This window comes from Oryctolagus cuniculus, chromosome 13 (assembly GCF_964237555.1).
Source record: "Oryctolagus cuniculus chromosome 13, mOryCun1.1, whole genome shotgun sequence".
Classification (NCBI taxonomy): Eukaryota; Metazoa; Chordata; class Mammalia; order Lagomorpha; family Leporidae; genus Oryctolagus; species Oryctolagus cuniculus.
Window position 1 is genome coordinate 30,800,666 of NC_091444.1, and position 14,600 is coordinate 30,815,265.

Genomic DNA, 14,600 nt, shown 5'->3' on the forward strand with positions numbered 1-14,600 from the left:
AACCAGTTACACACACAAACACATGAAACCATCTCTTGCTTTACTATTAGAGAAATAATCTTCTAGAAATTTTTTCTGCCACATTGTGCTTTTGCAAACATCCCAATCACTTAATGGCCCTATTAGTTTAAGATGGGTATTTCATGCCTGGACATTTGGTGTAGCACTGAAGATGCCCACTGGGATGCCCACATCCTATTTCAGAGTACCCAGGTTCAAATCTTGGCGCCACTTCTGACCTAGTTACCTATTAATATACACCCTGGAAGGCAGTGGATAATAGCTCAAGTACATGGCTCCCTGACACACATGTAGGAGATCTGGATTGAATTCCAGGCTCCTAGCTTTGGTCTGGGCCAGATGTTGCAGTAATTTGGGGAGTTAACTAGTTCATGGAAGATATCTCTTTCTCTCTCTCTCTCCTTTTCAAATAACAATTTTTACAAAATTAAAAGATGGGTATTTTGGGGCTGGCGCTGTGGTGTAGCATGTAAAGCTTGCTGCCTGTGATGTCAGCATCCCAAATGGGTGCTGGTTTGAGACCCAGCTGCTCCACTTCTGATGTAGCTCCCTGCTGATGCAGCTGGGAAAACAGTGGAAGATGGCCCAAGTCCTTGGGCCCTGCACCCATGTAGGAGACCCTGGCTGCAGACTTTGACCTGGCACAGCCCTGGCCCAGTTCCTGGCTCCAGACTATGACCTGGCCCAGCCCTAACCGTTGCAGCCTATTTCGGGAGTAAACTGGCAGATGAAAGACCTTTCTCTCTCTCTGCCTCTTCTTCTCTGTAACTCTTTCAAATAAATAAATCTTTTAAAAAATGCATATTGTATCCTTTGATAGGTATTTTAAAATTAAACCTCCATAACTTTGGTTGGAGGCAAACACAATATTAATAATCCATCTGTTAGAACAATCACTATATCTTTAAGCAGTATCTTTGGCAGCACATATTTAAACATTCTTGGGTATTCTTTTACAAAACTTAGATCCTAATGAAGAAAGAGTTAAACTGATATCCTTTGCAGATTCTTGTCATTGCAGAAAGTGTTAAATACCTTTGGTGACAAAAGTATACAAAGCCATGTCAACTAGCACCTTTTGATACAGTCTCCTAACAATATTTTAACAACAAAATATGTTTCAGAGCAAATGGAAAACACTGGTTTCTAGAGTTCAGATGTTGGTTTCTCACATAAATAAAAAGTGCTTAAGGATGGTTTCTCATATCACGTTCTGTAGTGTAGTTTTCTTAGAACTCAGTATCTCCTGCCCTCACTCAACATGAAGAGAAAGTATAGGTTCTTTTTTGGTTTGTTGTTTGATATTATTACATTAGACATTTTGATTTTAAAAACAGGACCACGAGGCTCCCAAAATTGAGCCAACTCTTTTTTTAATAGGTGATTGTTTCATTTACAGTGTGAAAAATAAACAAGCCAACCTGAAAATCTGCCGAATTGAAAAAGGAAAACATTTTTTAAAATGCGTCTACTCACTTAATTGTTCAAATACCTTTGTGTTCTTTTAAAGTACGCTGTCTGGCAAGATCCATAAATATGCTTAAGCCACTTATATAGGTCAGCTAATATAGGTTATGCTTTTTTAAGCACCATCTGACTAAGCATATTCTACATTTTGCTAACAAAGTTGCAGTACATAATAATATTTTAATCAACTCCCAGGAACAATAATAGATCTGACTGCTGGGCTGATAATCGTCTTATCACACCGTGTGAAACCTAGCTCTAATATTTGACGGAGCCTCCATTACTTGGCAGCCCATTCTAAAAAAGGCCAACAATGTAGAGAGAATGAAGTGGAGTGTGCAGTACCTCCGTATCTACATAAAAGAGATTAGAGGCGACAGCGTTCCATTTTACAGCTCAATCATATTGTGTTAGCATGCGCTTATCCGAGCGCGGACGAAATTGAAAGAGAAATAAAAAAGAGTCAGGCAGATAGGAACCAGAAAAGCGAGGCATGAGCAATTTCCAAGGATATAAAAGGATGCTAATGGCGGGGCCCTGTCATTCTTAAAAAGGGCTATTAGGGCACCATCATCTGTTCTTGTGCCCTTATGCTCCTCCAACTAAAGTCAAGCATTTTCTAAAGCCCCTGTGATCTTTTTTCTTCCACAGATAAAGTGTGGTCATGTTTCATAACAACACACTTTCCCATTTATATGATTTATTAATGTAAGTCAACTAATTCTATTTACTGATAAAAAAAACCCACTCCATATGTATTTTTCTTCAATATTTTCTTTTCTTGAATTCTTCACTTTTATATGTGGCAAACGCAAGGGGACAAAGTACACTCACAGCAGTGCAGAAAGGTGACTGATCTTATCTCCTGGGTGTGTGTGTGCGGTGATTACACAAACTGAGAACAGCAACAAAGAGAACCAAGACCTGGATGTTGGTGCCTTTTTAAAAAGGTTTAATTTTTAATGTAAGATTTACAAAAACAAACAATTTCGAAGTTAAGACTAAGACAGGAGAGATTTCAATCTTGATTCGGCTTTAGTTCCAGCACTGGCCCCGGTGACAGGGTTGGTTTATGTATTAAGAGCACAATTTTACTTTTACCAAGGCAGAAATGTGACTTTGGCTGTGATGTTCTCGTTCTTATCCTCCCTCGCCCTGAATGCAGGATAAGTAGAGTTGCTGATATCAGGACACCCTCTGCTACTTCAGTACTCTGTATGGGGAGACAGCATTCTTGAGCAGTGGGTTAAGCCACTGCTTGTGATGTTGGCAACTCCTATCAGAATGCTGGTTTGACTCCCCACTGTTGCTTCCCACCCAGCAAATGCACCTGGGAAGGCAGCAGATAATGTTCCAAGTACCTGAGCCCCTCTCTCCCATGTGGGAGACCAGCATGAAGCTCCTGGCTCTGGTAGCAACCTGGCCCAGCCATGGCTGTTCCTGCCATTTAGGGAGAGAACCAGCAGATGGAAGCAATTGCTTGCTCTCTTTCTCCTACTCCCTCTCTGTCACTCTGCCTTTCAAATAAATTAAATAAATTAAATAAATTAAAAAAAATACACTGTATGGCATCCATATTGTTACAAACTTTTTTTTTTTTTAAGAATTCCAGTCAGTTCTCGTTTTGTTAATTGCATTCTCAAAAGTCAGGATACTCTGTGTAATCATTAGAAACCCTGTGGGTATCAGGAATATCAGAGCCATGAATCATCACTCCACAGCGACTCCCTCTGACATTTGTACGCAGAGGAAACAACATCAGAGCCACGCACTCATGCAGCCACCGTCTCCATGGCTGGACCTGGTGTGACTCATAGCTATTGAAGGCACCACCTTCACAGGAGCCACTGGAGCCCTGTACCATGACAAGGGCCTGCGTAGGCTTACATGGCTGCTTAGATGCACAATCAGACCTACAAAGTCATCTTGGACTTTGCCTTCTCAGAAGGACCAAAAGGAGCTATTGAACATATTGGTCTTATTACGGCAGCTCTGTAGGACATCACAATACTGGCTTACCAACCCCAGGTTGGATAATGTCTCTCCTCTGGGCAGCAGAGGCAGAGCGGGCCAGCTGGTGCAATGTTTCCCCACCTAGTACACATGGAAATAGGGGAAGATATTTCTGTTCGTCCCAGCTCCAGGGCACTGCCACTTCTAGTGGGCAGAGGCCAACGATGCTGAAGATGTTGCTCAACCTCCTATGATTAACGTGACAGTCCTTCACCACAAGAAGACATTTCCTCCCAAAGATCAATAATGCTGAGGCTGAAAAAGCCTGGTTACAATGATATTTTATGTGTGTGTGTGTGTGCGTGTGTGTGTGTCTCTATGTGATACATGCAAAAGCAGGAGCTCCACAATGTTCATGGGTGATGCATATTAGGAAAAAACCACGTGTGGACTTCAGGATGTCTTTGCAGCAATGTAGCTTATCTTTTAATTCCACTTCTCCATGAACTCTTTGAATTCTCACATGTTAATATAAATATATCTATGTATGTATGATTATCTAGAAGAGTGTCACCGGACACTTCAACCAAGGTTACTTTTGTTTGTTTCTGTTGTAAAACCTTCCAATAGCACTTTACTTCCACAGTTTCCATATATCGCTACAGCAAATTCTGGATATTTGCACTGCCACAGTTCCCACCGTCTTAACATGTCTTAATAAATCCTTTTTGTTTTTGTAAACATCCTAAAGATGGGGTTATAATCCAGATGCAACATCAGTGATCCGCCCGATCACATCCTCAGCCTTTAGACACAGTAACCTTAACCTTTGTGGAGGCATCGTCTAAAGAATACACTCAAGCTCACCTATTTAACTAGTTTTGACTTAATTTGGGGTGCTTTATTAGCAAACAGTGTAAGACAAAGTAGCTGGTATAATACAGAGTGATGTTTAAATTAGTTTACAATTTGCTTGGCCTCATCGAGGACTGCACTGAACAAAGCCATTCAGAAATGTCAGCTGTGTTCCTAACCACTGTAACAAATTGTCGCCTCAACGCTGCACACCTAATGACTTCAAATTAGCTTCACTGCGCTATCGCCTGACAGTTCGTTACGACTGTTAGCAACATAGCTGGCGTATCATGACCAATAAATTGGTTTCAGTGTGGGCTGGGAAAGGGACTTCCATCAATTTGATTAAAGAAATTACTGTAGCATTCAAAGCATAAAGACAAACTAGTTTAAGGAGACAGAAATAAGTTAACTGTACCAGAAAAACATCGCTCATCATTCAAAAACTTGCTTCTAAATTAGTTGAAGATCAAAGTCCCAAAAACAAAAATTAATTCAAATGGAATACTAAAATTCTCAAAACTTGTAATCACGCATATAGGATGGATCAAGAAAGAAAACTAATACAATATTTTAAAACATTCACTTTAAATTATCATATGATAAAATTTACCATGTCAACTTAACATTTATTCTCAAAATTTATATATAAATGCATGGTAAACATCTAATTGTAAACTAATGCAAAACTGATGACTTTGAATAGCAATTCAATCCAAATAGGCACCATAAACAACAAAACCAGTGATTCTCAAAATAAGAGAGGTACATTAGAGTACTACTGATGAAAATGCTTTTTAAAATTAAGAGTAAATCAGAAGTATTTCCTTAGGAAAAATTTAAAAAATAGTCTGAATTTAAAAAGAATAAAGAAACTTTTTAAAAGATATGTTCTCCGTTTCTTAAAATGGCAACAGCAACTTCATATATGAGAAAATAATTAATAGGAGCTCCAGGTAGTATAAAAATGGAGAGCCTAATGATTCTCTTAGGATCAGCAAAGCTCTGAGTTAAGCATAATAACAACAAATGTGAGGGCTAAAAAAAAAACAACAACAAGAAAAATTTGAATTGGCTCAAATCTACATATATAGCCTAGGAAATTAATTACAATCTTTGCTTTTTGTTTTCAGAAAATGTACCTGGAATATGCTTCGCCCATCCAATGATAACCACCAACTCTCGGTCGGCCAAGTCACACAGTGTAGTGAGGGCTTTGATGTCACTGTCGGGGACGGTCGGGTCAGGCATGGCATAGATCTTCTCCGGTTCAGCCACCAACAAATGTGAGACAATCTTGTTATCTGCAGGATCAGACCAGAGCACTACAGGATCACTGGCAGCATCATCCCTCCTTATAATCCCAAAGTACTTCGTATTCCGAAAAAAATAATTCAGATAGCCTACAATGAACCCAGGGTATTTAAGCAGTGTTGAAGACAACACAAAGCAAGGAATGAACCACTGGAATGCATTCTTTTCTTCTTTGTTCTACTTGCTTTTGCCAGAATGCAGCATCTGTCCTGTAGTGAAAATTTTATAGCAAATGGATAAAAGAAGTTACATGCTCTCTCCATTTCCTCTTTGATTCTTAAAGTGGGATTTGGAGAAGCAGATTAAGTAGTATACAAGAGCTTTAACATAAAAACCCACGGTGAACCATTGAAATATAGACCATTATGCGGGAGGCCAACAACTAATGCTCACAGTCATAATGCACATGAAAGTCATTAATTGTCTTAATTCCTTTAAAGAAGAGCAAAGGTCAGAGCCCTTCTGCCTGGGTGAATTACTGACTGTATAACTCCACCTCCGTGGGAGGCATTCAATAAGAATTTCTCTCCTTTCTTGCTCCCCACATCCTTAGCCAATCTTCCAAACATAGCCAATATCAGTTTCCATAAAAACACTCCTACCTAAAGGTTACACTGCTTTCTCTTCTGAGTGTCTAATTCTTTAATCCTGTGTTTTCATCTGTTGCCCTTAGTTCATTCTCTGGTTCAGATTTATCTGTCTGAAATTTGTGATATATGCTTTAAAAATGCTTCATAAAATCAACACTAGAGACAAATGGAAAGCATCACATCCAGTACGTTTCACTGCTCAGGGGCATGTGAGAGTTTATGGACGGGGTGTAAAGCCTTGCTCTCGGAATGATTGCTCTTGTAGGCCCTGCTTTCAATTTCTCCATGTAGCTTCGGAGTTGACACTTTCTTCCAAGTGAGGAGATGCAGGTGGGTCAGAATAAACTCGCATATTGAAACGCCCTATGCACTATTACTCCAGAAAACCAGGGAATCAAATGGAATCCTTGTGGACAAAGCAAAATTTCCACTATTTACAAGGTCATTTGCCTTTCACTGTAAGTTTTTAACTTTTTTAACCCAAAGGAACTTCACAAAACTTACTTACAATTATATACAGCATTCTTTCAGTCTCCTTTCATGAAATAACAAGATTTAGGGACATTTTTTCTGACATGATTTAAAAAATTTTTCTTTTCATGGCTACCTTATGAATTATATTTATTGCAAATAGTCAACAAACATCACTGGCAGTGACATGCAGTCATCAAACTGAATATGCATATTTTGGAGGAAATATTCCAAAATACCGTAGTTTCTACTAGCAATTAAAAATAGAGTTTCTTTTTTAATTTGCAGGATCTGCAAAGAATGACATTTGTTTCTTACATATGCTAAGAATATAACACCTTATATTTTTATTTAAACTAGAAAAGTTCAAATCTCATTGCTCTGACAACGCAACAAAACCTGTCAGCAACCACTAGATTCCCAGGCACAAAAAAATGAAATCATGACTCCAGTGTTTTTGTTTTAAAGAGAAAAAGGCAATCTGTTTTACTCAAGTCAATGGCTACTTGACTTGAGAGGTCAGAGGAATCTGGTTGAAGCTTAGAAATTCCCATCATTCAGGAAATGGAACAGCCAGCGGCACTGTTTCTAAGTAAATCTTATTTAATGTTTCCCTAATTAGAATCAATAGAACCCAATTTTCATTCCTGGGTCTTTGCAGTTCACAATCAGGCAGGGTGCAGGCGGCTCCCCTGCCGCTTCCCCTGCGAAGCCCACGTACAGTCTCTTGACACTTATCTGACAGCATCTGAAAATTAAGTTTTATAAATGTTTGTTACAAAAACACACTAATTGGATGGACTAAGGAAAATTAACACAGAGGCCCTTAGATAATGAGTAATGATTTATTAGGAGTCGTCTTTATCTCAGACAAATGGAGCTCACTGAAATTGCTGTAATCTTCTTAAAGATACTTGACAAGCCACTTCCCGATGTCTCAGGTTTACACAGAAAACTATAGATGCCCTTCTATCATGTTGACTTACACATGGGCGGGTGCTCATTTTTCTTTCAGTAGAAGAAATTATCAGTGGCTTCAGTCAATGTTCACATAAAATAAATGAGAAATGGGAAGTCTGCATATTATTGAATCCAGGAACACTAAACCGCTAATGAAATTAAGCATTAGTGTTTATTGCATTTTATTGTATTATCAGAAAGTTTTTTTTTATTATAATGTGCAAAATCTGCTTAATGCAGTCCTAGATTGTATTTGCAGAATGCCAAACCGCTTATGCAGGCTGAAGCGAAGATGCCAGATTGGACAATTGAAGGTATAATCAACATAATGTTTTTTGGAAAGGCAAAAGGAAACTATGCCATATGTTCACTTAAGCTTTAATTTTATGTAAAACTGGTTGTTTTTCCTTTGACATAGCTAAAATGTCCTTTCATTTACAGTTCAGGATCTGTTTGATTTATTTACCAGATTCCCATATGTTCACATGTGTGATGCACAGCAGTGACCTCTCCTGGAGAATCTGAATTAGAAATGGACACTGCCCGTCCCTTGAAAGCAGATCCCAAACCACTCACGACTATTCCAGAACTGCTGTAGACGCAGCCTCCTCGGATGAGGGCTGGTTGTGTCTTCTTTGATAAAGACAGCTAAATGGGAGAACTCTTTCCACAAAGGCACTTCTCACCACCTAGTATGATCTCTCTGCATAAACACCCCAAAATGTGAGCTCTGTTGAACTACTGCTATTAACAGATTTTTCTGAAAATGGGACACAGTGAATGCCTCAATCTATATTCCGCCTCTTCTGAGTTAATGACAAAGAGAATGGGACTTGCATTTTAGCAATGTACCAGTCATCCTTTCAAATTGCAACCTGGCCTCATAAAACCGTGGGCTCTTTAAAAACAATTCGTAATGCCTATAAGAGCATCTGAGACAGAACCACCAACCTATGCTTGTTATTAAGAGGGCCCATTCTTGTTTTACTATATTACGAGCTAGTGTGTTAACCTTCTATAGCTCCAAATTAATGAGGCTCCTAATGTATTTTCATTGGGAGGTTGAGCAGTCAAACTCATTTAGTTAGTGAAAACTACAAAAATCACCTTCTTGTGAAATCTGAAACAGCTCCAATGAACTAATGATCACAGTATGATCCATTTTATGTACCTCTGCAAATAAAGATAACCGGTAAATGTAAAATTCACACTATATAAGCTATGCATTAATATTCTTATGCTTCCACAAAATGACTAGCTGAAAAAAGGTAGGAGAAAATCATAAACATTTTTCAAGGAAAAAAAAAAAGAGAGAGACAATGAGCTGAGCTGCTGATGTTCCTCACAGGAAATCCTTGGGAATGGAGCCACTGTCCTCCTTCAATGAGAAGTCTCCTGGGAGTCACTCGGGATGGGCACACCAACACAGATACACGTACAGGCGATGGGGAGGGTTTCGTGTTCTGAGAAGCCAGACACATTGGCTGTACTTACATGGCTTTTTGGCTGGCTGTACCAGCTGAGGGTTCAGGTAGGGGCTGTTCTCCGCATCTATTCTGCGCTTGTACTTCTGCCGACCTCCACGTACTCTGTCAAGACGTACCCCTGTGGGCAAGACAGGCACCGACTTAGTGTTCAGGCAGTGGTCTTTGAGATCAATGAAATACACAGATGAATGGTATCCCCCAGTGGTGCCATGGAGAGCAACAGTAGAATGCAGAATAGTCTGGGGTACTGGAGAATTGCGAAACTCTGGCTGCTAAATCAAAATTGCCAGTGGCTGGAAACCAAACATACCAGCATCAACAGACCTAAAAAAAATATCTGATGCAAAACCATCAGAGTCACCATAAGGCAGATTTCCAAGTGAATTAGTACATAGCCATTCTTTGGAGCTAATGTCATTTCTCAAATTAAAAACATTGGCATTTTGTATCCTCCTCATCAATCATCCTGGAAGTTCAATGTGCAGGGCTGAGTAGACAAGTAGAGCAAGAGCCATTCAACCCACCTCCAACCTACTGGAAGTCTCACTATGGACATGTGCAACTGAGCTGAACAAAGAACACTTACATGCAGCAGCAGGTAGGAGGGGTGAGCTAAGTATCACTCACAAGATTCAGTCCTGTGAGTGCATATGAAAATGGCATGTGTCTCAGGAAAGAAATGTTACTTATATTTTGGCACACATTTGGATTTCTTGTCATATGTGTGAAAACTGAGAGTTGGTCTGAGTTAAACACAGGATAGGAAAAGGAGCTTCCCGAAGAAAAAATTCAGCAAGTCAGGATGTTGAAGGAGAGATCTGTTGATAGGAGAGGGCTGAAGAATGATGCTGGTAAGTAGGCAAAAGTAGATTGGCGTGCATAAAACTTTTTCCTAAATAGCAACGAGTTGGGTCAGTTCTGAGGAGTTTTGTTGATAATATATTTAAAAGATTAAGGAATGGGAAGCATTTATTCTAGTGGTTAAGATGCACATGTCCTACACTGGAGCACCTGCATTTGATACCAGCTCCAGTTCCTGACTCCGGTTTCCTGCTAATGATGAACTTGGGAGGCAGTGGTGATGGCTCAAGTAATTGAGTTCCTGCCACCCATGTAGGGGACCTAGACTGACTTTCAAGCCCCTGGCTGCAACTCAGTACAGCCCAGGCTGTTTTACGCATTTGTGGAGTAAACTAGTGGATAGGAGCTCATTTTCTCTCCTGCACTCACAATCTCAAAAAACAGATAGACAGATAGACAGACAGATAAAGGAAAAAAACACAAGGGAAAGAAAGGAATTAAAAATAAAAGCCAGACCGGCATTGTAGCACAGCGGATAATGTCACCACCTGCGACACCAGCCTCCCACTTACATCCCACCAGCATCCCACCTGAGGCACCAGCTCATGTCCCTGCTGCTCTGCATCTGATCCAGCTCCCCGCTAATGGCCTGGAAAGCAGTGGAAAATGGCCCAAGAATTTGGGCCCCTGCCAACCACATGGGAGATCCAGACTGAGTTCAAAGATCCTGGCTTTGGCCTGGCCAGATCTGGCTACTGCAGCCATTTGGGGAGTGAACCAGCATATGGAAGATCTCTCTCTCTCTCTTTCTGTGTAACTCTGCCTGCCCCAAAAAAAAAAAAAAAAAAAAAAAATTCTGTATCTACAAGAGCGTTCCATTCCTTTATTCATCTAATTGCTAATGATTTATTTTTATTGCATCTGTATTTACTAAATTTTAACACTTTCTCTTTCCTCTGTTATGTTTTATCTCTTTTTCATGTCGTCTTCTTCAAAATTTTCTCCAAGAGTTTTTGAAGTTTATAGAAGACAGTTACATTGTATTTGGTTATAGAGTTTTTAAAATTCAAAATCATACTAGAAAAGACATAGTTTATATATTAGTTATGTCCTCACATGTTTATCATCTAATTTCAACTTCATAGAAACCTTTAATCTTATATTATCTAGAGGTGTGAGGGAAGGCAGACAGTAACACAAACACACACAATGGCAGCCATAAGCTAAAACGGGAGAGAACACTTTAGACATTTCTAAAGTTGTTAGAACTAAGAAAGCTCACACGATATTTCTCAACTGGGTAAGCAGACTCCTACATTTGCTTCTGTGACATGTCAGGGGAAGTACCATCAGCGATATATCTTCCTAGATAAACAAACTATGCTTTCTCTAGCACCTATGTCCAAGCTGGTGAGTTTCTCAAAATACAGCTTATGGATCATGATGGCCTCTGGATGAGGACTATGCCTGAATGACTTGATTCAAAGTCTTGGATGGAAATCATTTGGACACACAATCCTATCTCACTAAAGCTACCCATCAGCTCATTCAAATTGGGCCAAGTCTATGGAGAAAGGGCAACCTTGAAAACTAGTTAAAACTAGTTACTGCACATCGTGAGGAAAAAATACACACCATCAATCAATAGAATCTTTATTTTGTATTATGGGTTAATTTTAGACATGTTCTTCAAATGTTGTCTAGTAATTGCCATTATTATGCATTTCCCTTTCAACTCTGAAAAATGACAAAGATACAGTTATACCACTTTCTCTATGCTTTTCCTAATCTAAGGGAGTGTTCTATTATGTTTGCCCTACTTCTACCCCTCCTATGTGGGTAGAGCTATAACTATCTTATAGCCATTGGCTATATTCCTACTAAACTGGGGTGTTTCTGCTTTTCACTTGTTAAACTTCTTATTTGGTGAGGTATTAAGCTTTTTACTGTAATGTAAATTTAAAATAAGTCATTTCAAAGACCAAAAATTAAAAACAATGGGAGAAAAGAGGAGGATGGGAGGGAGAGAGGAGAAAGGGGGAAGGAGGAAGGGAAAACTAGAATTGTGTCTACAGGGGCCAGTGCTGTGGCACAGTGGATAAGTGCTGGCATCCCATATGGGCACCAGTTCAGGTCCTGGCTGTTCCAGTTCCAATCGAGCTCCCTGCTAATGTGTCTCGGAAAGCAGTGGAGGAAGGTCCAAGTGCTTGGGCCCCTACCATCCACAACAGGAGATCTGGAAGAAACTCCTGGCCCCTGGTTTCAGCCTGGCCCAGCCCTAGCTATTGCAACCGTTTGGGGAGTGAACTGGTAGATGGATTCTCTCTCTCTCTCTCTCTCTCTATCTTTCTCTCTCTGTAACCCTCTTTCAAATAAATAAATAAATCTTTAAAATAAATATATAATTTAAAATCAGAATTGCATCTACAAAGCAAATTGAATCTGTTAAAAACAGTAAAAATTTTTAAAAAACTATTTACTCATGCATCTATAAGGGGGTTTTTAAAGCTATATTTATTTATTTGAAAGAGTTAGAGGGGGGAGAGAGAGACAGAGAGAGAGAGAGAGAGAGAGAATTGTCCATCTACTGGTTCACTCCCCAAATGGCTACAACAGCCAGGGCAAGGCCAGGCTGAAGCCAGGAGCTAGGAGCTTCTTCTGGGTCTCCCACGTGGGTGCAGGGGCCCAAGCACTTGAGCCATCCTGCCCTGCTTTCCCAAGCACAATAGCAGGGAGCTGGATCAGAACTGGAGCAGCTGGGACTTGAACTGGAGCCTGTATGGGATGCTGGTGTTACAGGCAGCTTACCCACTATGCTGGTCCCTACTCATGCGTTTACACATACCTCTCATCCATCCCATCTCTCCATTCACTCATCCCATCTACACATCTTTCCAACTTGTAAGTATTCAAAAACTTTTAAAATTAAATCATGATTTTACATTTTATTTCCTAAAATAGAGGACAACTGTATGAAGAATTCTTTCATGATTTGTAATTATATTTATATGATAATTTTAAATGACTAGATATTAGATACCAGATTATCAATAATATAGTAAAAGTTGAAAGAGATTTATATTCAGAAAAGGGTCCCTTCCAAATTTAGATAACAATAAACTACAATGATAGAAATTTCTTGGGTGGATATATTTTAAAAGACCATAATAACTTACTCATGGGAGTTTTCATTCCCTGTCAAAAGCAGGCACATAATGACAATTTCAAATTCTCAAAACAAAGTAAAAAATTATTTACTATTGCTCTTATCTCTTTTCTAATTTTGGAAAATGTCCCTTTTAGGCATCTTCTGGTGGGATATCAGCACTATTATCAGCCTGAGGTGACTTCATACTAGATGAAATGTGAGAACCAAAATTCTAGTAGAACGCTGGTACAACTACTTCTACATCATCCTGAAACTATTGATTAATTTATTCAGTTACACTGGGAGAAAAAATACCATGCAGTAAAACTATTGTTTCCTCCAGGACAGCCATATAAATATACCCCTACATAAATGACACAGCTTGAAAAGTTAAACCAGCCCCAAATATGACTTGAAACATAGGAGTGTGTCTTCTTTGTTAGGGAATCTTTGCAAATGAGGTTTATTATGTGAGTCATAATAATATATGCACTTAAATTTTAGTAGTATTATTTGAAATGGACTGATAAAATAATACTGTTATAGACATTAAGGGGCGAGTGTTGTGTGTGTATGTATGTGTGTACACTCAACATAATTATATTTTATAATGAATTTTTCACAGAAAAATTTAATTAAGAATGCAGGGCTGGCATTGTGCCATAGCAGGCTGGGCCACCGTCTACAATGCTGGCATCCTATATGGGTGCCTGTTAAAGTCTCGGCTGCTCTACTTTCAATACAGCTCTCTACTGATGCATCTGGGAAGGCAGCAGAAGATGGCCCAAGTTCTTTGACCCCTGCATCCATATTGGAGACCCAGAAGAAGCTTTTGGCTCCTGACTTCAGCCTGGCTAGCCCCAGTAGTTCCTGCCAGTTGGAGAGTGAACCAGCCTTTCAAATAAAATAAATTAAATCTTAAAAAAAGGGATGAATACATAGACAGTAAACATTCCAATGTTTTGCCATAAGGATCTAATAACATTATATCATGAGTATTATATAAATGCATACATAAAATATTTTATATACTTTAAAATGCCAAATAAAAATAAGAGGTTGTTCTTACATCATTATTTCTTTGAAATATCACTATCTTTATTTCTAATTATTTATTTATTTTTAAAAGATTTATTTATTTATTTGAAAGGCAGATTTACAGAGAGGTAGAGAGGTCCCCAGTTGGCTGCAATGGCTGGAGCTGTGCCGATCCAAAGCCTGAAGCCAGGAGCTTCCTCCAGGTCTTCCATGCAGGTTCAGGGCCCCAAAGACTTGAGCCATCTTCTACTGCTTGCCCAGGCCTTAGCAGAGAGCTGGATCAGAAGTGGAGAAGCCGGGACTCAAACCGGCGCCCCACTGTCTTTATTTTTTAATAGTTTTTTTCCATCACAATCTATCCTCACGGAGATCACAACCAATTTTGGATATGATGGAGCACAAGTATCAGGTACTCCATTTTATTTGCTGATAATTTCTTTTTTCAATAACACTATTTAGAGTGGTCATTATTTCAGAAGAGATACAGAAATTAAT

General features: G+C 39.2%; 1 protein-coding gene across 11 annotated transcripts in view; it reads right to left on the reverse strand.

Moving 5' to 3' along the window:
- ESRRG (estrogen related receptor gamma) overlaps window positions 1-14,600 on the reverse strand; it is a 656,681-nt gene that overhangs the window by 66,240 nt on the left and 575,841 nt on the right. For all 11 annotated transcript variants that reach the window (XM_051820569.2, XM_051820570.2, XM_051820572.2 and 8 more), the window contains 2 exons: window positions 9,126-9,236; window positions 5,439-5,600 (listed from right to left, as the gene is read on the reverse strand). In XM_051820569.2, coding sequence (XP_051676529.1) covers window positions 5,439-5,600; window positions 9,126-9,236 — 273 coding nt within the window. The remainder of the gene's footprint in view (window positions 1-5,438; window positions 5,601-9,125; window positions 9,237-14,600) is intronic.